General features: G+C 35.4%; 1 protein-coding gene across 1 annotated transcript; it reads right to left on the bottom strand.

Moving 5' to 3' along the window:
- Window positions 1-14,810: 14,810 nt before the first annotated feature.
- LOC147396362 (protein DETOXIFICATION 24-like) lies at window positions 14,811-22,429 on the bottom strand. The gene is made up of 9 exons (XM_086451921.1): window positions 22,316-22,429; window positions 19,717-19,968; window positions 18,973-19,514; window positions 17,114-17,200; window positions 16,949-17,005; window positions 16,600-16,838; window positions 16,163-16,281; window positions 15,284-15,370; window positions 14,811-15,082 (listed from the first exon to the last, which is right to left on the bottom strand). The coding sequence occupies exons 2-9, from the start codon at window positions 19,960-19,962 to the stop codon at window positions 15,002-15,004; spliced, it is 1,458 nt and encodes a 485-aa protein (XP_086308047.1). The 5' UTR covers window positions 19,963-19,968; window positions 22,316-22,429; the 3' UTR covers window positions 14,811-15,001.
- Between the last annotated feature and the right edge of the window lie 149 nt (window positions 22,430-22,578).

Genomic DNA, 22,578 nt, shown 5'->3' with positions numbered 1-22,578 from the left:
TTTAGAGTTTAATTAGAATTCTATTAGGGTTAGGGTTTGAGGCGCACATCTCGCGGATCGAGGCGCTTTCACTTACTACCTCTTATAAATCTTTATCCATGAAAGTCAGCTCATCGCCTCTTGATTCTTTCATCAACCCTACTCAAGCTTGAATTTTTAGTCTCGTGTTTAAGGACAACGTGTATAACTACTGTCTTTCCATCCTATCCTTCAACAAGTGACTGATCAGGCCTCTAATTCCTGTCTCGGAGTGGATTCTTTGTGTGTGTTTTAGACAGATCCCTTAGTCTGCCCTACTCTGTCAATATCTACAAAAACCTTCTCAAGGCCTGGCACCTATTTGTGATATATACCCGTACCTTTTGATACTCACAGTATCACTCATCTCGATTGATCTGATCTCGAGAAAGAGGTGTTGGCTACTCGTAGTAAGGTTCATTTACGATGAGTGGTGAGATTTTACTAAGGGACAAAGAAATATGTCGCCTCTCTTCTTTAGTCCATGTCCTGCTCGAGCAATCTCTTCCTACTCTATTGTTGTGGTTGATGTTGCTTGTTGGGCTTTACCATATCGTGTATTACTTTGATTTTCCTAGATGAATTTTGATGATCATCTTTCAATCTGATCTATTTTTCTACTCTTTCGAACAGATCACTTAGTGCCTCCAATCTCCTCTTCACGAGAGGCCTATACAACCCTGAGCCAAATGGAAAAAAGTTTATGAATACCACAACGACCATTTTCTCATCTTAACTCTCTAGGGACATCATTTCTTCCCTGAACCACCTTGTGAAATCTCTTAGGCTTTTCCTATATTGTATTCTCATGCTGAGTAGAGCATCTCCGCCACACTTCTTGTTGGCAAAGTATCGTGTTACAAAGGTAGTACAAAATTCCTCCAAAAAAGTTATCTATTCACATGGCAATTTGTGAAAAAACGTTAGTGTGTTTCCTTGCAAACTAGAAGGGAATAGCTTGCATACTAAACCCTCATTCCCTTCCCACAGTGTAAGCATCTATCAAAAGTGGAACAAATGCTCTACTAGGTCCTTTGTCTCATAATAAGAAGTGAAACGCTATGGCATGAACTTTTTCGAGATTTCTTCTGCTAATATCTCTGTTGTAAAAGGTATCTTATGAATATTATTAACAACTTGCGTTGCCACCGTACCAATATATGCACTTTTCATCATCCATTTCTCCTTTCAGATTATCTTTCCGATCTCCTCTCGAGTCAAACCCATTGTAGGATCTGTTAGAATAGTTGTAGTGGCAACTTCTATTTCTCCTTCTCTTGTTGGGAGCAACGATTGATAATTTCCTTCTGCATTTGAAGCGCGATCATCTCCCACTAGAAGTTGAGGATCTCTCGGTGGGAGAACTTATCTTACTGGTTGTTAGTTCTCAAGACGTTGACTCAAGTTCCAATTCTGTTCAGTCAAGTCAAGTCATCAATCTTCTTTTACATTTCCTCATATTGCTTCTTCATGGCTTCTAACATTGCAAAAAATTGGGCATCTACTATTGGTACCGCGAGTAGAGGTACATTGACTTCGATAGTTTTAGTGTATCTCCCCATTGTTTCGACTAAAATTAATAAGCTATTGGGTTCCCACAGATGGCGCCAAATTTATGGGGTCAGATTCTAGTGAACGATACTGATGGACTCTGCCTCATAGATCCAAAGTCACTTATGCCACCTCCTAGCTAATGTCGACGTGGTACCTATCAAAAATTCTCCGACGCTCAAGGTAGAGAAAAAGAGGAATAATCAAATGTACTGGTTAGACCTCCAATCTACCCAAAAGATCCTTTCCACTATGCTAATCGTGTTATTTATAGATCCTTCCTTCGAATCAGGATTTCCCCTTCTCACAGGGGGTATTTCTTAAGAATCCTTTGATTTTTTGGATCCTAAACGAAATAGGGATCTTCTAGATTGAATATGCTATACTAGGGAGATCTCTAGGCTTAACATGTGCATATCAAGATTGCGAGTATTATTTGACTAGGTCTGCCTTGCTTGGCATACCAGGTTTTATTTTATGTTGTGCTGCCTTTCTAACCAAGCTAGGTACTCTTTGCTTTGACCAGCCCTTCTGCTGGGTAGTGAAAGGGTCCTCGATCCGTTGGGTGTGCGGATCCGCTTTTAATTTTTGAGATTTGGGAGTCGCCACCTAGTTATTACGGACTAGGAATCGAACATCGACTCGAAACGGATAAAAAATAATTAATCTACTTAAAAAAATACTGAGTCCGGGGATTATATTACAGGATTGGAAGGTGTTAGGCACCAACCCCGCCCGACAAACGTCGATCTCTACTAATTCCCAAAAACGATTACATTGCACAATAGACCAAAAAATAACAAATAAAAATAATAATAAATAAATAAATAATTACCTCCCGGATTACAACGATTCCCTCAGCACTGGGGAAGAGTATCATCGTATGTATTTCCTTACTATTTTCCCGTCATCGGATTTGATTTCTGATCTCCAAGTTGAGGTATCTTCTTCTTAGATCTGTGAGTTTTCTAATTTTTTATGGATTTCAAGGTGTTTTGAAAAGGTTTTTGATTGTTTTTTGAGCTAAAGTTGAGGTATGGATGTTAGGTAAGGAGTTAAGACTTCAAAATTAGGGTTTTGGGAAGGTTGGAGAGGCTCCTTGCCTACTTTTTCTAGGGTTTTCTCTTGGATACGAAAATAGGTTGTAGAGACCCTTATTTATAGATTTTTTTTAAAAGCTTTTTAGATAGAGTTAGAGCTAAATTATGTTTCTTTTAGATAGTTTTAGAATTTAATTATGTTTCTTTTAGATAGTTTTAGAGTTTAATTAGAATTCTATTAGGTAGTTTTCAAGTTTATTTATAATTCTTTTAGATGGTTTTAGAGTTTAATTAAAATTCTATTAGATAGTTTTATAATTTAATTAGAATTTTATTAGGGTTAGAGTTTGACTTTGGTCTTATTAGATTGATTAGTGTTTTGACTTAAGTCTCACTTGATTGACTACAATTTAGGATTTTCACTTAAGTCTTACTTGATTTACTAGATTTTAGGATTTTAGCTTAAGTCTTACTTAATTGACTAGATTTTAGGATTTTGACTTAAGTCTCACTTGATTGACTTTAATTTTAGTTAGGATTTCACTTTAAATTAATTAATGTTTTAATTATTAATATCAGAATTTTTAATTATTAAAATTATAAAATTACCACTTTGCCTTCGGAGAGGATTTTTTGCGTTTTAACTCGTTTTTCAATGTTCTAGGATGTTTTGGAATCGATTTTTCGTAAGGAATTCAATGGGAATATTGGTTTGTATCATTTATAAAAATATTTGTGCAAAATGGTCGTGAACTTTATGAGGGTTATTTTCGTAATTTTGTCAAATTTTGTGAAAATTGACAAAATAGTTTATTTGATTTCGATTTGTTGTTTTATGTGTTTGAAAGGATTTTCCTAAGCGTAATATAAGCTCTAGGGATGTTTTGAGGTTAGGGGTATTTTGGTAATTTGATCATTTTTTTAGTGATTTTTACCGTGAAGTTTCTTTTTGTCTACAAAATGATGATTTCTATGTTTTTGGGTTATATTTTCCTAGCGTAGCGTGGTTTCTACAGTTTTGTTAGTTTGAGATACCTCATCCGAATATTTGAAACATATCTAGTAACCAAATAAAGCATTGGAATAATCATCCATCATTGGGAATCGTCGCGATTAGGTTAACGAGTTGATTAATCAGGCGAGTGCAAAAATGGGGTGTCTACAGATATCCCTCTTTGACAGAGGGTTGAAGCAAAACTAGATAACAAATCTATTTTAATAGATAATGCGATATCCGAATGCCAAAGCTAGTAACAGTTCATTTTGCAGCCTGATTTTGCAATTTGTCCAGGCGTTCGGATCCTTGAGGGTAAAATTCTCCCCGAACAAAAGGTTGTCAAGTCCTCGAGCCCGAGCTCTCACTGGTAGTGTCAGATCCTTGAATTTTAGAAAATTCTCCCTAACTAAAATGTACAAGTGTGTACACTTGAAATCTGAGATAAATCTCAAAGGAACTAAGTAAAATCCGAGTAAAACCTGAGCAAAACATAAAATCTAGGAAAACTTGAGAAAAAATTTGACTTTAAATAAAACTTGAAAAGGGTTTGAAAAAAATCTGAGCAAAAGTTGAGAAAAAGTTGATTGTTCTATTCTACCTACCGTAGGTGAAAGAGTATTGAACTTATTTTTCTAGGAGTCCTACTCTACCTGCTCGAGGTGAAAAAGTAATGAACTAATTTTTTTGGGAGTCCTACTCTACCTGCTCGGGGTGTAAGAGTAATGTACTAATTTTTTTTTTTGGAAAGTTCTACTCTACCTACTCAGAGTGAAAGAGTAATGAACTAAGCTTTTTGGGAGTCCTACTCTACCTGCCTAGGGTGAAAGAGTAATGAACTAATTTTTTCGAAAAGTTCTACTCTACCTACTCGGACTGAAAGAGTAATGAACTAAGCATTTTGGGAGTCCTACTCTACCTGCCCGGGGTGAAAGAGTAATAAACTATTTTTTTTTTTAGAAGTTCTACTCTACCTACTCGGAGTGAAAGAGTAATGAACTAAGCTTTTTGGGAGTCCTACTCTACCTGCCCAGGGTGAAAGAGTAATGAACTAATTTTTTTGGGAAGTTCTACTCTACCTACTCGGAGTAAAAAAGTAATGAACTAAGCTTTTTGGGAGCCCTACTCTACTTGCCCAGGGTGAAAGAGTAATAAACTATTTTTTTTTAGGAAGTTCTACTCTACCTACTCAGAGTGAAAGAGTAATGAACTAAGCTTTTTGGGAGTCCTACTCTACCTGCTCAGGGTGAAAGAGTAATGAACTAATTTTTTCGGGAAGTTCTACTCTACCTACTCGGAGTGAAAGAATAATGAACTAATTTTTTGGGAGTCCTACTCTACCTGCCCAAGGTGAAAGAGTAATGAACTAATTTTTTAGGAATAAATGAGGGATTTACACCGCATTTGATTTTTTTTTATAATAAAATTTGCATTTTATGAAGGTCCGGTAAACATTTTAACTCTCTTTGAATCTTAGGAGTTTTTAAAATTTCTATCAAGATGGTAACCTTTAATGCAAAGTTAACCTTATCCTTTGGGGTTGAAATTGACCAGGCTTCAGAACCAAAATGCCCCTAATTTGATAGGAAACATTACACTGGGGATAATTGAACATAATTATAAAACGAATGCCCCTAGTATAAGGGGGGAAACTGTACTCTTTAGAAAAAGGAAGTGCCTTTGTTATGAAAGTTTGAAATCCTTGATTATAGCAAGCGAAATAAAGGTTTAACTTTTAATTTTGATTTTTTATATTGAAGATTTTGAGTCAAGCTCAAAGAAATTAGAACAAAATATTTCTTTATGAAATTCATCATAGAATTCGTTCTTTCTCTCCGTCGATTCACTTAAGGACATGAAACTCTTCAGATCAATCATAGATGAGATACTTGTATCCACTAAGTCTATATTTGGTTCAAACTAAACTTGATCATTCAGACTTCTGATGTTTCGGCTCGGACCACCTTTTCAGCTTCTCAACTCAACAAAGATTTTTTTTTATTTTTTGGTTGCTCTAAGTTTTGCCTAGATTGCCTTTTCAGGCTTTCAATCTAGCGAGCATGTTCTAGCTTTTGCCTATATCGCCTTTTTAGGTTTTTGATCTAGCAAGCTTATAATTTTTCCTCTTTTTTTTGTTCTAATTGTTGCCAAGGTCGTCCTTTCAGATTTTCAACCTTGCGAGCTTGCCCTAATTTTTACCTAAGTTGCCCTTTTGGGTTTTCAACATAGTAGGCTTCATTTTTCTTTTTCTTCCATTTTAAACTTCTAGAGTTACTGTCTGATCATGCTTTGCTATCTTCCTTGACTTTTTCGCACAATACTTAGGAGGACTTTTATGGGTAGGCTTACGTTGGGCATAAAAAGAAAGGAATTTTGAAGCTCAAAAACCCAAATGCCCCTTGTGTGGCATTTCCTTTTATATTGTTTTCTTTTTCCTTGAATTTTCTTCCCCATTTTGGATGATATTTCTTTTTCTTTTGAATTTTTTCTTTTTAGATTTTTTCTTTGTTGGGGAATCTATTTTTTTATTTTGATGTGGTCGAGCCTGAAGTAACTTCTCAGGTTGCCTACGTACCATAGAATTTTGGGATCAAACCAAGACGTAGTTCGAATCTTCCCTCCCCTAGGTTAGGTGATCAGGCTGAGAAAGAAAAAAAGTATTTTTTTTTTGAAAAATGCTGCAAAGGGTTGAGAAATGAGATATTGAACTGGGTAATAGGAAATTGATTCGATCAAAGATAGCTTCCTTAAATATAGTACCGCTTGATCTGGTCAAAGTTGGTTGATTCCCGTAGTTCAATTCCGTCATGATCTTGAAGTCTGATGGCTTTTCTAGACAGTATTTCCTTAATGAATGAATATTTCCAACTGGGTTCAGACCTCCTCTTATAGTTGAGGAGGGGCGTTCAATTTTCTTTAAAGTATGATGGTTAAATCCTTGACTTGTAAGTGGTGAACTTTGATCTTCTAGTCAAGCGCGTGAACAACTCTTCTCTAATAAGCTTGCATGTGGTATAGATCTCTAAGTAATTTTTCTTCGATCAAGTTTAGTTTTTCATACCACTGATGGATCTAATCTATTTCTGACAACTGGCTTTCCTTTCATGTTACATAACGGAGCACTACAGCTTCCATAGAAGATCGAGTCGAAGTTTGATATACTAAGGGTGTGAAAGATAATTTCTTAGAACAATCTCAGTATAACGACACCTCTTTTATGATGATAGTTTTAAGATCTTTGCTAGCCACTTTAATTACTCCATTGGTATGAGAATAGTAATTTATTCTGGGAGCTTTATCATGTTGAAAAGTCCAGTGTAAATATATTTTTTAACCTCTCATCTGATTATGTGAGTCCATTCTGATTTGTACATGTGGTGCTCCCATAGGATGAGTATATATTTCGTGTTGAGCAACAACCAAACTTAACCAACATATCCTCATAGGATCACGCAAGCAAGTCTTTTGAATTTTCTAAATTAATTCATCATCTCTTTGTGTTCCTTGGGGATAAGTTAGTTCCAATTTGAATTTCTTGGGAATTATTTTTGTTCCGAGGTCAATGACCTTTGCCGTCTCGAGTAAGACATTTATCTTCTCGTTCAAGAGGGGATTCCTTATTAAATGAATTTCTCCTTGAAGCCAGTTTATTAGTTAATTAGTTAATGCACTCAAGGTATTCAAAAATTTCCTTTATTCAATTAAATTCAGATGGGGCGACTGACACCATTGCAGACTCGACAAACTAACTTGACTAATAAAAAAAAACTGGACTCAAGACTCATAAAAAAACTAAAAATAATTACCCACAACGGCTTTGATTACAGACTAAGAACTCGGGACACTGTTTCCAAGTAGTAGGACTGAGTCTTCTTCTTCGAAATCTTTGCCATGTTCAAACTTACTTCTTCTCCCTTGGCCAAGACTACATTTGGTGGTAAAAAAACTCATTAGGGACCGTCACTCTAGTAAGAAGGGGGCTGGGAGGCTTATGATTGACTAAGTGGATGAGAAGGATTGGGTCAAACGAGAGTTGAGTGTTGGATACCATGTTCAAAGTCTGAGGATGTTGGTAAGTGGGTAGAGGGTTGGTAGTAACATTTGGCTGCTCAGGGGCAGGGACAGTAACTTTTTTGGCATCAATGAGGTCTTGAACTGTGTGATGAAGAGCGATGCAATGATCAATAAGATGACCGGGATTTTGGTGAAACTCATAAAATAGGTTGGGATTGTGAAAAGTGGGGAATGGATTTGGTAAAGGTTGAGGTTGGAAAGGTGCAATGAGCTCTTTACTTAATAGTTTCTAAAAGACAATGCTCAAAGGCATCTCAAGATTGGTGAATTTCCTACGTGGTCAAGGTTGATTAGGGTTAACTTGGTTATTAGGCAGGATAGTAGACGTATTGGCTACATAGGCGTGATCAGTGCTAGACTTGGAATTGGTGAAAGGCCTTTTGAGCTTGTTATCAGAAGGATTGGAAAAGACTCCAGAAGCGAAAGCATCTTCCACTTGGTTACCGGCTTGCAACAAAAACTCGAATATAGGAAGGTATTGGGAGACTAGATGTCAAGCATACCTTAACGAGAGATTTTTTAAGATAATAGCCACTTGTTCTTTCTCTGAAGGTCTATCCCACATTTGTGCAGCCTTGGCCCTCCAGCGACTAATGAAATCAATAAACATTTCTCCATTCTTCTGTTTAGTTGACTCCAGATCCCTTCTTGAAGTTTCAATCTCGGTACTGTACTTATATTGATGCCAGAAAACCTTTGACATTTTCTCCCATGTACCTATTGTAGTTGGATCTTGAGACATCAACCATCGTAAAGATGATCCTGATAGAATCCACTAAAATAGCAATGTCATCTGTTCATCACTGAGTCATATAGTGCGCATGTTAGTAACATACACCTTAAGATGCATTTTTACACAACCTACTCCACTGAACTTGTCAATTTCAGGCATCACGAATTTCTCTGATAAATGAATTCTAGGGATACGGTTCAGAGCTTCAATGTCTGCTGCAATTTCATCGATACCTTTTATACTCTTCAGAGATGACTCCAACTGAGACATCCTATTGGCTAACATCAGATTTTCATCAAAATGTTCTTCATCTCCATCAAGTTCGAAGGCCTCATGTGTACGTCTCGTTGCATTTTCTTCTACCCTTTTTCTTTTTGGATCATCAAAGGGATTGCCCGTTGATTCTGAAATCTGTTCTAAGGCTTCCACCTTGCCTTTTATACTATTTATATCAGTGGCAAAGACTGCCAAAATCTTACGGATCTCTGCAAGCTCAGATTCTGAAGCCATTCCCGACTGTTGACTTAGCACTAACGTTCGTTCTAACCGACTAGACTTACGACTCCAACTAGGAGATGGACGCTTGAGTTTGGGCGCAATGATAACCCTGAAACCCCATCAAAGGTGAAGTAGGCTCTTAACAATTAGAAATAGAGGTCCCTCTTGATAGCATTGGTTAAGTTTACCCCTAGATTTAAAAACTCTAACCGATGAAATATTCTGATCAAAAAAACATTACATGAAGATGATTTATCGATCGATAACGAATCTTAGAAAATTTTGAATCATGATTAAGGGTTATACGATTTTCTAAAAATAAGGTCCAGATTGTACTAATCAGTACATCCCTTAATATGATTTTTTTACCGATTCCAATTTTGTGAAATATTCGATCCATTGAATTAAACTAGCCAATATAAGGTGATTGGGACTATGTACCTAATTGAGTTTGGACCGGTTTGATCCAATGGATCCGAATGTTTTTGAATCACTTTTTCCAATATTTTTAAGCCAATTAGTTCAACCGGTCCATGTGTTGATCCACAAAATCCATTTACAAATTGGGCTAATTAGTTTAATTTGATATTGATTGGCATATCTCATCAGTTAAGTCTACTGGATTGGATCGGTATTGCGGGTTCAATTGGAGCAGTGTGGATCAGTCCACCCACTTACCTCTTTGATGGATTGAATAGAGTAACCCGGGAACACCCACGATAAGTTCGAGTTGTAACTTATAGGGAGGTTTCTAGACTCTAGGTTTACTACATGCGATGCAATTTATCTTGCCACCCTTGTCCAAGTGCACCTATATACCTCTCGATACGTGGTGACTTGGTTTGATATACCGTATAGGTGATAATCTAAGACTCCAACTCAAATCTTTGAAGTCAAAAAACAGCCAGTTTAATTCCTAGTTGAGAGGTGGCGCACGATACTTAGCAAGGGCCCTCTTAAATGCCTCTCGTCTAGAATAGACGTAGTCTATCCCCTTCGTACAGTAGGGTACAGTGGGGCAGGATTTCGCTTAAGCACTGGTTTTGACCTAGAAGTGCAATTAGTGAACTTTAGATTATCTTTGATATACCGTATAGGTACAAGTCTAGGGTTGTAGCTTTCATAAATGGTTTAACATCCCACCAGGGGATCGATTACGTACTAGTACTACGTTGGCAATCAGGACATGTGACTGTACGACTTACAATAAAAAAAAAGGCTCAGGTCGCCCCAGCCTGGGTGCATCGATATACCTTTCAAAATCACCTGATCCAACAGTACTGATGCCCTAGTTTTATATACCCTAAGATATGTGACTGGAGTTGTGGTTTTCATGAATGAAGTCGCATCTCCGAAGAGACCGGGCTATGTACTAGTGCCACATTAGCTATACGGGACATGCAAGCATGTAAAGCAATAAACGTGCTAGTGGTGTGTGCAATACAGGGAGGGGTGCGCCCGGGACCTTTTTTAAATAAATGGGCCCGTGGGCCAGATTAGATCATATGGATATCACATGAATATTACCCACACAATTCATCACATCAAGATCAATATCAAAGCATGCAAATCAATATATATCTATCAAGATCATAGCATATTAGATGGCCAATCAATGGGTACAACACAAAAAATAATAATCAGATCCAACATTGAAACAAGCAATTTTTTTTTTTTTTTAAATCTAAAGAAAAGGATTTTCTTTTTTTATGGTTCAATTAAGGATCACTTTGGGTGACCCAAAAAAAATCGAGATTTTAGCGAATATTGAATTAATGATAGAAAGATGGTTGTAGGGATAAAGAGAATGAACCCTTCTTTATTTTTTATTTTTTGAAAGACATGCATGGCAAATCTTTTTGAGAACATAGGCTAACTTGACCAACTCATAAGATTTCAAATTACCAAGGGTCATTAGGCCAACGTGATTAATCATGTCGGCAATCCAATGTCACAACCTTCTACATTTAAGGGAAAAGTTTGGACCCAAAAGTGAAATTCACATTTTAACTTTGATCCCATATTTTGAAAATGAACGGCTATGAAATCAAATTTGAAATCAAAATTCAAAAATGAAAATTAATTTTTAAAAAATTTCTTGAAATTTTTTCTTTCTAAATCTTAGAATTTTATCCGCCACAAGCACGTGGCATTGTATCACTATTTCGGGTGCCACGCGACGAGGTCAATGACTCTTAGTAAGTAGGAAATCTTATTAGGTTAGTGAGGATAGCCTTACCCTTTTTTTTTTTTAAATAACAATAAATCTGCCAAGCAAATTTTCAAAAATAATTCTTTTTTAAAAAAAAATGTGTTGTTGCCACGTGGGGAGGTCAAAGACCTTTAGCAAGATTTGAAATCTTACTAAATTGGTGAGGATAACCTCACCTTTTTACTTTTACCTTTTTTTTTATTGTTATCATGTTGCTGCCAACACATGACATCTGAACCCCCCCCCCTTTTTTTAACATTTTGGCATACAACAAATAAACATGGCACACAAGAAAGCAACAATTCAAAACAGATATCCATCGGTAATCAATCAACCTCGTCAACTTTTGTGGGTCATGGTTTGATTTTCTCTCTTCTTAAGAGAACAAGGCATGTAGGTTCCAAGAACTCCATCCCAAATATTGAAGAATGGCTGAAAGATGTGGTATTTGTTGGAATAGTGAAGTAGGATATGAAACTGATGTTCTTGACATGTTAAAAGGAGTGACCTTGGCTTTCTCCTCTACTCTTCCAACACATTTCTTCTCTCATTCAAGATTCAACCAATAGATTTCTCAAAGAAAAACCCATTTCCAATCAAGATAGAAATCAAATCAGAAACCCCAGAAAACAAATTCCAAAAACTGACATTAGAATTCGGAAGAAAGATCAGCTCGAATATGGAATCAAACATGGTTCTTGAAATTTAAGAGAGAAAAACAAAAGGAGAATGAGAGAGAGAGAGAGAGAGAGAAAAACGTCCTCTTTGTTTGTTGTTTTTCAGCATGAGTGGAGAAGAAGATAAAAGATTGAAAAACGTTTTTTTTGCTAATGGCACACCATACGAAATATATATATATATATATATTTGATTTTTTTCTTGAAATCCTCTCCTCATCACGAACAACATTAAAAAAGACATTTTTTTTTGTTTCTTGATGCATCACTCACAAATAATTATATGAGAAGAAGATATAAATAAAAAAAATAAAAAATCGTTTTCTACTAATGGCACACCACGCATAGAAATTTTTTTTTTTTTTGCGATTGTTTTTCTGATTTTCTTGGAATTCTCTCCTCATCACAAACAACATTAAAAAAGACAATTTTTTTGTTTCTTAGCACATTACTTACAAATAATTTATTTTCACAACTCGCCACCCATGCATAGTAACGTGCTAAAAAAATTTCATCCAAATTTTTTTTTTTAAATAAAGGTAAAAATACTAAGTTCGGGGATCACATTACGGGGTTGGAAGGTGTTAGGCACTAACCCTGCCCGACAAACGTCGGTCTTACTAATTCCCAAAAATGATTACATTGCACAATAGAACAAAAAACAACAAATAATAATAATAAAAAATAAAAAAGAAAATTACCTTGCGGATTACAACAATTTTCTCAACACTGACAGAGAGTATCCTTGTATGTATTTCCTTGCTATTTGATTTCTGATCTCCAAGTTGAGGTATCTTCTTCTTAGATCTGTGAGTTTTTTATTTTTTTATAGATTTCAAGGTGTTTTGGAAAGGTTTTTGGATGTTTTTTGAGCTAAAGTTGGGGTATGGATGTTAGGTAAGGAGCTAGGGTTTCAAAATTAGGATTTTGGGAAGGTTGGGGAGGCTCCTTGACCTACTTTTTCTAGAATTTTCTCTTGGATACGAAAATAGGTTGTAGAGACCCTTATTTATAGATTTTTTTAAGAGCTTTTTAGATAGAGTTAGAGTTAGATTATGTTTCTTTTAGATAGTTTTAGAGTTTAATTATATTTCTTTTAGATAGTTTTAGAGTTTAATTAAAATTCTATTAGATAGTTTTAGAGTTTAATTAGAATTCTATTAGGGTTAAGGTTTGACTTTGGTCTTATTAGATTGATTAGGGTTTTGACTTAAGTCTCACTTGATTTACTAGAATTTTGGATTTTGACTTTAGTCTTACTTAATTGACTAGATTTTAGGATTTTGACTTAAGTCTCACTTGATTGACTTTAATTTTAATTAAGATTTCATTTTACATTAATTAATATTTTAATTATTAATTTCAGAATTTTTAATTACTAAAATTGTTAAATTACTATTTTGCCCTCGGAGAGGAATTTTTGCGTTTTAAGTAGTTTTTTAATATTCCAGGATATTTTGGAATCGAATTTTCGTAAGGAATTCAATGGGAATATTGGTTTGTGTCATTTATGAAATTTTTTGTGCGAAATGATTGTGAACTTATAAGGGGCATTTTCGTAATTTTGTCGAATTTTATGAAAATTGACAAAATGATTTATTTGATTTTGATTTATTGTTTTATGTGTTTAAAAAGATTTTTTAATCGTAATATAGGCTCTAGGGATGTTTTGAGATTAGGGGTATTTTGGTAATTTAGTCATTTTTTAGTGATTTTTACCGTGAAACTTCTTTTTGTCAAGAAGATGATGATTTATATGTTTTTGGGATTATATTTTCCTAACGTAGCGTGATTTCTACAATTTTGTTAGTTTGAGATGCCTCATCCAAATTTTTGAAACATATCTAATAACCAAATAGAGCATTGGAATAATCATCCATCATTGGGAATCGTCGCGATCAGGTTGACGAATTAATTAATCAGACGAGTGCAAAAATGGGATGTCTATAGGTAGCACCCGTATGTTGATCTGCACATGGTACCACTCAATCGACCTAGATACGTGTACGATCTAAATAACTGCGCAATTATTTCCTTCTATACTAAGATTTGCTTTTTTTTAGAATAAAAATCTAGGTCATGACAGATATATAATGTAGTTACATTATGATATATAGAAGAATTTTAAAAAGTTTTGGGAAATTTTCATAATTTGTAGGCAAACCACTCAATGTTTGGGTGAATATTTGACGTACCCGATGTGTTGAATCTATACAAGCGATCTTCACTTATAAAATGTAGCCCACAACTTAAATAACTTCTTTCATCCTCTAGCCAAAACATTGGTTACTTTTACTTATGATTTTTCTTTTTTCTTTTTTTAACTATTCATCTTAAAACCTTTGAATTTTTCAACAAATTTTTGTTTCGTTTTCTACTTCTTAAAAAATCCTACCTTACCTAAACATGTTTTGAGAAGAGAAATGAAGAATTTTTTTTTTCCTTTTTGTTAAAGGTACAACAAGTAGTTTTATTTTGGTGGTCTATCACAAAAGACCAAGTTCAAATGAGACATATCTTAAAATTTTGAAAACATAGGGAGTTTTCAAATATTCAAAAGACCCTACAATATGGGCATTTTTCTGAATGCACCCCAAGTTTTGTTGAGGTATCTTGGAAGTCAGTTAATAAAATCTTTCTTTCTTAATGCCCTCTCACCCTTCACCATATTCTTGAGATCAATGATTCAAACTGTTGAGATCAACAATCTTGACAATTTGAATCATTGATTTCCGTGATTCATGTTCAAACGTCAAGATGGATGATTGTAAAATGGTTAATCTCGACAATTTGAATTTTTTATCTTGTTTGTTGTAAAAGGTCGATCTCAACGATTAGGTCAAAGGTTGATCACAATGATATGAATTTTCAATCTTCACATCGACTGAAAGGAGAGTGAGGTCCATTAAGAAAACAAAAGCTTGCAAAGTTGATTATCAAATTACCATGATAAAATTGGTGGGGTTGCTTAGAAAGGAATCCCCCATCAGGGTTCATTAAGTAATTTTCCCTAATATTTAGCCCAAAATGGTGGTCTGATTATTAGACTGGCAATTTCTTTTTCCTGAAAAATTTTCAGTGAAGAATCTCCACGCACAAAAAAAAAAAAAATTAGAGCAAAAGTTTCTAATGAACAAAATTATTTTCAGGGAAAAAAAAAATTTAAGTAATGGTCCTCAGAGAGAAATGGAGGTTACTGTTCCCTTAAGCGTGAGATGTGCTGTCATCTGACTCTTGAGAAGGTGGCAATAACCATTTGTTGAGGCGTGCCGTTGCTGTCTGTACCTGTAAAGGAAATTAAAAAAAAAAAATTAATTATAACCCAAACAGTTTTAGAGGGACAAAATTAGTAATGCAAAAGCTCTGTTTGGAGTTTGGTTAGAAGAAAAACTTTGTTAAAATTGAAATAGTTGATGTTTATCACCTGTTTTACCTCAATTTATATATTTTATTTCTTTATGTTTGCACTTATTTTCTAGTGTTTACCTGGGCATCCCAATCAGTTCTCCAAGTGATGTAAATAAGAACAATGGTTAGTAATGCCACCCCACATAACATTCCAATCCAAATACCCTACAAAATAAACAAAGAAGCAAACAACTGAGTCAACAAATATGTGTGTGTGTGTGTGTGTGAGAGAGATGAGTTAGGGAAATGGAATCCTGTTTCTGATCTCGAATAGTTAGGATAAGAAAATAATAGTGAGGATTATAATAAGGGTGTGTGCGGAAAAGATTAGTTAATCACCGGACCAACACATTTGAAAAATGTTACTCTAAATAAAAGAATTTCCAAACCAGTGAAAAAAAATCTAGTCACTTTTTTATTTTTTTGGGGGGGTCGATAAAAGGATTTCCAAACCAGTAAAAAGAATTTCCAACCTGAGATTTTTTACTTGTTTTCTTCCCAAAATCAGGTTGAAGATGAGGTTTCTACCCTGCTTTTCAAACCTGAAGAACGAGAAATGATTTTTGATGTAGAAGATGAGGGAATTTCTCATAGAAAATCAAAGGTTTCTACAAAGGAACAAGGCAAGGTTGAAAATGATGGATTGACAATGAGGTTTTTAATAGATTAAAATAATTTACCATAGAGCTTGTAGACGACCAGTTTTGGGTTTTCTGTAACTGGTTGAAGATGAGGACATTTAAAGTCATTTTTATCAGTCTATAAGAGAATACTGTGGTCAAGAAGGAAAATGTGATGGTTTGGAAAAAAAAAAAATTTTAATTCTCAATGCAGTAACTTTACCAATTTGGGAAATGTTTTCAAAATATGCTGGTCCGATAATTTTCTAGAAACTTCGTTCTGTTTTGGTAATTTCCCTATAAAATGATGATGATGATCAGATGATATGGTTCGTACCCTAATTTCCAGATGGGCTTCATAAGCAAGCAAAATTCCTATAGGTATCCCAACTACATAGTAGCAGGCAATGTTCATGTAAGCCACCAGAGCTTGCCAACCAGCACCAATAGCCACCCCTGCTCACAAAATTTAGAAATATTAGTATAAAAATACAGAAAATTAAGAGAGCTTCTATTGTCACACCAACTTTTATTAATGCCACCTCAATTCATATGTAACTCAACAAAGAATTAGCACACATCTTGGGGTGGCATTAGCAAAAGTTGGTGTGGCAATATAGAAGCTCTCAAAATTTTATAATAATAAAAAAAAAAAAATTGGGCTATGCCTATGGGATTTGGATGAGAGGCAATATGATGGAGTTGGCATAACAAGGTGAAATGTTTTATCAAAATACCTAGTTGAAGAATAGTTGTTAGAGAATTGAAGCTTGCCTGTAAGTACTGGTCTAACACTGTTGAGCAAAACAGAGAAAGCTAATAGAACTGAGAGACTTGAGACCGCTTTTGCCACCTCTGCGCTACTTGAAAATGCATAGGATATGACAGGGCCAAAAACCAAAGATAGAATCCAAAATATCACACCAAGAGTTATTGAAGTAGTCATGACAACTTTAATAGAAAATTTTGCAGCTTTTGCATCCCCTCTCCCAAGTTCATTTGAGATCCGTACACTGAGAAATAAATTTTACAAGTACAGTTATTAAGAAATTACTGATAGCTAAATCAAAGGTTAAAGAATCCATACTCCCCCAAAGAAAGAAAGAAAGAAAGAAAACCATACGATGCAGCAGTTAAGAAACCAAGGAATATCATCAATTGCCAAGCCACTATGTTGAGGCTGCAATTTCATATGTAGACAATTGGTTAGTTAGTAGAGGATTTGATTTATGGTCAGCAAGAGAGTGAGAACAAGAGTAATATGGCAAGTTAATTAATGAGAACATACCAGATAGAGAACGCAGCAATGGAAATCTTAGCGTTTTTCATGTACCCCGCCAGTAAGATAAGAACTGCATTGTACCACAACTCTAAGCTATGCAAGATTAAGAAACACGAGACACAAATGTGAGATTGCTGTTAAGTAATTACATGATGTTACCTGTAAATTAAATGTTGTTGTAAACATGAGGATTATTAATAACCATGAATTCACACGTTCAAAACCAACTCATCTAAACAAGAAAATTTATTATAAATAATAGGACAATGATCTTGACTAAATTAACCTCAATATACCCATATTAGTGATTCGAAAACTACTAGATTTGGTCGGTTATTTTTTCACTAATTCTTGGTGCATTAAGTGAAAATATATAATATAGGGAAATGTTTGGCACCCTATGCTTTACCCTACGTGTTTTGTCCTACATGGGTTAGAAGTTTTGGAATGGGCTGATTTTTGGTGAGGATGATCTCTACGGTTAGAAGATCCTCCTCACCAAAAATCAGCCCATTCCGAAATTTCTAACCCCATGTTTACAAGTTGAAAAATCGTGGACCGTCCATTTTTTTTAAACCATTTTTTTTGGGGTTAGAAGTTTTGGAATGGGCTGATTTTTGGTGAGGGTGATCTCCTCACCAAAAATCAGCCTATTCCAAAACTTCTAACCCATGTAGGACAAAACACGTAGGGTAAAGCCAAGGGCGGTGCCAGGATTTTCTTGTAGTGGGGGCAAACTATAGTTAGTTGTTTAGTGAAGATGAATGGTTTTAGGGAGAAATTAAGAGGTTTTTAGTTAGAAGTTGAAGAAAATGATATTTAGGTCATTTCCAATTAAAATTTGATAAGTCCCGGTCAAGAGTCAATGTCATCAACAAAAAATTGAAGAGGTGAGGGAGTGGAGAGAAATGGGGCATGTAATTAGTTGAAAATATAGGGGTGTCTCAAAATTCTTTGGGGGCAAAAATTGAAGGGAGGTGAGGGTGTAAGGGCAAATGGGGAGAGAGGTGAGGGAATGGAGACAAATGGGGCATGTGATTAGTTGAAAATATAGGGGTGTCTTAAAGTTTTGTGGGGGCAAAATTGGGGGGAGGTGAGGGTTTAAGGGCAAATGGGGAGAGAGGTGAGGGAATGGAGACAAATGGGGCATGTAATTAGTCGAAAATATAGCGGTGTCTCAAAGTTCTGTGGGGGCAAAAATTGGAGGGAGGTGAGGGTGTGGGGGCAAATGGGGAGAAAGGTGAGGGAGTGGGGACAAAGGGGCATGTAATTAGTTGAAAATATAGGGGTGTCTCAAAGTTTGGTGGGGGCAATTGCCCCCACCAGCTCCTTACTAGCTCCGCCTCTGGGTAAAGCGTAGGGTAAAGTGTAGGGTGCCGAACGGGACCCATATATATATTACATGCCATGGTGAGCAATAGGCATGATGCAGATAAGGGTACTATCTACATCATTTACTAATAATTAGTAGGAATGAAGTTCAAACTAACATTTTCTTAAATTGAAAGTTAGTTTAAAATTTAAACAGTTGATGAGATCATTTACATCTATATCCTTATCTGATAATCCATCAGGTATTTCCTGTGGCCCTTCAACTTCAGCTCCAACTTAGTGTTAATTAGCATTGAGTGAAATTCTTATGCAGTGTTAAATAGTGGTTTCTGATTTGAGTCAAATGCCCATATTAAAAATTTACTCATCAGAATTAAAATTCGGGCGATGACCATCTAAGGAAGGACCCACCCACCCATACAATGAACAATCCAGATTGATGAGTTGGAAGGACACTTTTGAATGGAGGGTATCTAAATTAAACCAAAACACATAAGTTTAAAGAGGAAGGATAAGCTAAGAGTTAAACTTACCAAAGCATCACACCAGAGGATGCCGAGAGCTTCATGACAGGAAAAAGTTCATAGAATGCACTTTTGGAGAATCCTTTCCATGTGTCAGGACACCAACCTCCAATGACATAAACAAGTTCCCCAATTGTCACAGACCAAGTTGAGATGATCATAGCGCCCATTGCACCAGGTATCCCCAAGTTTAGTTTATCGACAAAGAGCCAAGACAATATCAAGTGCATCACAAATGCAGCAGTAGATAGCCACCCAATGATTGAGTTTTTGAGTTGGGCTTGTAAGTACATTTGCATTGTGAAATTGAAGACAAAATAGTAGAGAATTGGGATGAACCATGGAGAAATTTTTCCTGCTACTATCGATAACTCCTCTTCCTCACCAAGAAGCCTTAAAATGGGTGTTGTGTAGATGAAGAAAGGAATTAAAAGGGTTGCAGTAATAAGAACAACGATCCATGAACGTTGCATGTAGACTCCCATCATGTGGTATTGCCTTGCTCCGAATGCCTGGCCACATAGTGTTTCGAGGGCACTTGACATGCCTAACTGAAAATGATCATTAAAACAGACCAAATCGATGGAGAACAATTAAAACCAAAAAAAAGAGAGTGAATGTTTTATCATTATGAAACAGATCACGGGCATCTTTATACTATTGTATACCATTGTTTCATTTTTCAATCTACTGATTATATCCAACAAAAGCTTAGCAAAAAATATACAACAAAGATATACACCCAGAACATACCAATACTCCATTTGCAAATCGTACAAGAATGATTTGGACGAGTGCATATGAAGCAAGCTCTACTTCACCGATGTGTCCCATAAATGACTGTGTTACCACAAGGATTCCAAATGACGTTATTCTTGTGATCATGGCAGGAAATGCAACCCTCCAGAACTTTTTTGATTCTGTCCAAACTCTTAGTTTCAAGTCCTTTGTATCTTTCTCCTTTGATCCAAGAAGCTTATCTTCCATGGTGTTCTCCATATTTCTCTGTGATTATATTCACCAAATCACATAACAGATGAATAAATAAAAGATAAGTTGCATAGTCAATTTTCTTCTGAATGCCATACTACACATGCAAACAAGGTTATCTATAGTTATCCAACATGAAAAGAAGAAAAAGTCTACAAAATGAATTTGTGATTCTTAATAAATAAATAAAAAAGAAAGAAGATGCAGAATTTAATTATCTATATGTCCAGGCAAGATGAAGGAAAGTTTGATTTCAATTACGAACTAGGAAGCAAACCTCATGGTGGTTGAGGAGGAACAGCTCCGAAATGAACAAGAAGTAAAACAAGAGCAGTTGGCAATACATCCAAAGGATTACCATGTTGAGTAAGGGATCTTAACATATCAAGAATGAAGCTAGCAACAATCTTAACAATGAATTGGAAGAACTTGCCATAAGGGTATATTGCAGGTTCTTCATATAACTACGATGCATTGAACAAGGGAACTAGAAGCTCAAAATAGATGGCATCGATTAGATCTAGTGAGTTGATAAGCTAACCATATAAACATAAAGAAAGAGCAAGGAATCCACCCCAGATATTCACCACATTCAACAGAGCATTTACTTTTCATTATGTAGATTAGTTTTGCTCAACTTACCAACTTTCGTCACCATATATTTTCCAAGATTTCTTAGTTAACTTCTTAACAAAATTACGTTTCTTTTTTTTTTTTTTGCATGCAAATAACTCACATCAACTCGAAATGTTGATTAAAAATTTCCCATAACCTTCCCTACATAGAAAAATCTGCCAAAATATGTAGTGTACCTAAAGTATACTATTTCCTTGGTTGTTTTAGAAAGTGAGAGATGTAGATGTTGAGGAGTGTTGAATATGGACAAACCATTTACCCTGGCACTCTAATACCCTACTTGATCTTATATGGGAAGCTCTCTATCTTTGTTTCCATGGATATAGACCTTAGTGTAGAAACTGAATTTTATTGTTAATTTTTTGGATACCATTACAAGAACCCTTGGTGAGTTTATATCGAAAACTACTAGAGCTAAACATAGAAGAAAAGTATATTGAACCTAGACTTTCCTAATTTAGAAAATCCTAACTGATAATATTAACTTTCTAAATATCTAATAATACTAATCTTCTAATAATCACTCCTAATAATTACTACAACCTTCCATGCTTTACAACTTGCTATTTTTTTAGTTCAGTAAGCCTGTTTTTAAGAGCAACTCCAACGAATCTCTAAAACTCTAAATTTAGAGATAGAGACGTCCAAACAGAACTCCAACCGGTCTCTATTTTAGAGAAACCCCCTCAAAATCACTGTTTACATATCCAAATATAAAAATCTGGAGAGTGGGCCTCTATAAATCACTTTTCATGTTTTTAAATACTCATTTTATCCGCCTTTTTTCCACAAATACCATTTTTGACCTTCTCTTTCCATGGAACCTGTTTTAAGAGTCGTGATAATATGACTCGCCAGGTGGCATACTCAATCGACTCCTTGACGTGGACAAGTCCGGGAACAATAGATCTGTACGCCTAGGGATACACGGCTCCCTCAGGATACACTTTTTTTGGAGAAGTGTAATCGTGTATCCCGAGGCGTACAGATTTACAGTTCTCGAACTTGTCCACGTCAGAGAGTCGATTGAATATGCCACTAGGCGAGTAATATTATCATGAATCATGTTTGAAATATCATTTTTGCCTTATTCTCTTTTCAACTTTTTGAAGTGAATGAATAGTGTTTTAGAGAAGAGGCCGCTTGGAGTTCAAAGGTAAGTATCTTCTCTAAATTTTTTGGAGGAAAAATTTAGAGATGTGGGTTGAAGTTGCTCTAATAAGATCAATAATTCAAGATGTTGGCAGACAGGAATTGAACTCAGATATATGATATCATCAGCCATAGACTTTACCTTAGTTATTGGTACCTACCTGCCATCACAACTTACCATTAACTATGAGAAACGCCAAATATGATTCAGTGTATCTCATGTACCATACTATGTTGCAATCATATCATGGTACGGTTAAAAATCTACCACTAGCTTTCTTTAGTGGAATTAGTGAGGTCAGCTAATAGCACTAAACATAAATATGATTTTCTTGCATTTACATTAATTAACCTTAACCTTTAAATATAAACTACATCCATGGTTATATCAATCAAGTACAGTGACCAACTATATATATATATATATTATTAGAAAGGAGAAATTAAAATGAAGAAATCATATATCAGAAACCAATCAAGATTCTAATTGAAAAGAAGAAAACTAGAAAGCATGCAAGATGGTAAATTAAAAAGCTTGAAAAAGATGAAGAGAAAGGGTGTTCCGATTTCTCACACAACAGAGGAGCTGGAACTGGAAGAGGGCTGAGGGAGGGGAGAGATACCTGATCTGATTATTAGAGTAGAGTGATTCAATATAGTCAAAAGAGAGAGACAATTTTAGTGAGTTGTCAGAGAAGACTAAATGATGATTTTTTAACTCGACCTGACAGGGGGTGGCATGGTAAAAGAACCGTAGATTCTGTTCCTCGGGATACACATCCGACCTTACATCTGCTGTTGGGAGCAGAGCTGGGATTCCACCAACTCTCTGACTTT

The sequence above is a fragment of the Akebia trifoliata genome, chromosome 8 (assembly GCF_017979445.1).
Source record: "Akebia trifoliata isolate Shusen 1 chromosome 8, ASM1797944v1, whole genome shotgun sequence".
In the NCBI taxonomy this organism is placed as follows: Eukaryota; Viridiplantae; Streptophyta; class Magnoliopsida; order Ranunculales; family Lardizabalaceae; genus Akebia; species Akebia trifoliata.
This window is presented reverse-complemented; position numbering and strand designations above follow the sequence as displayed.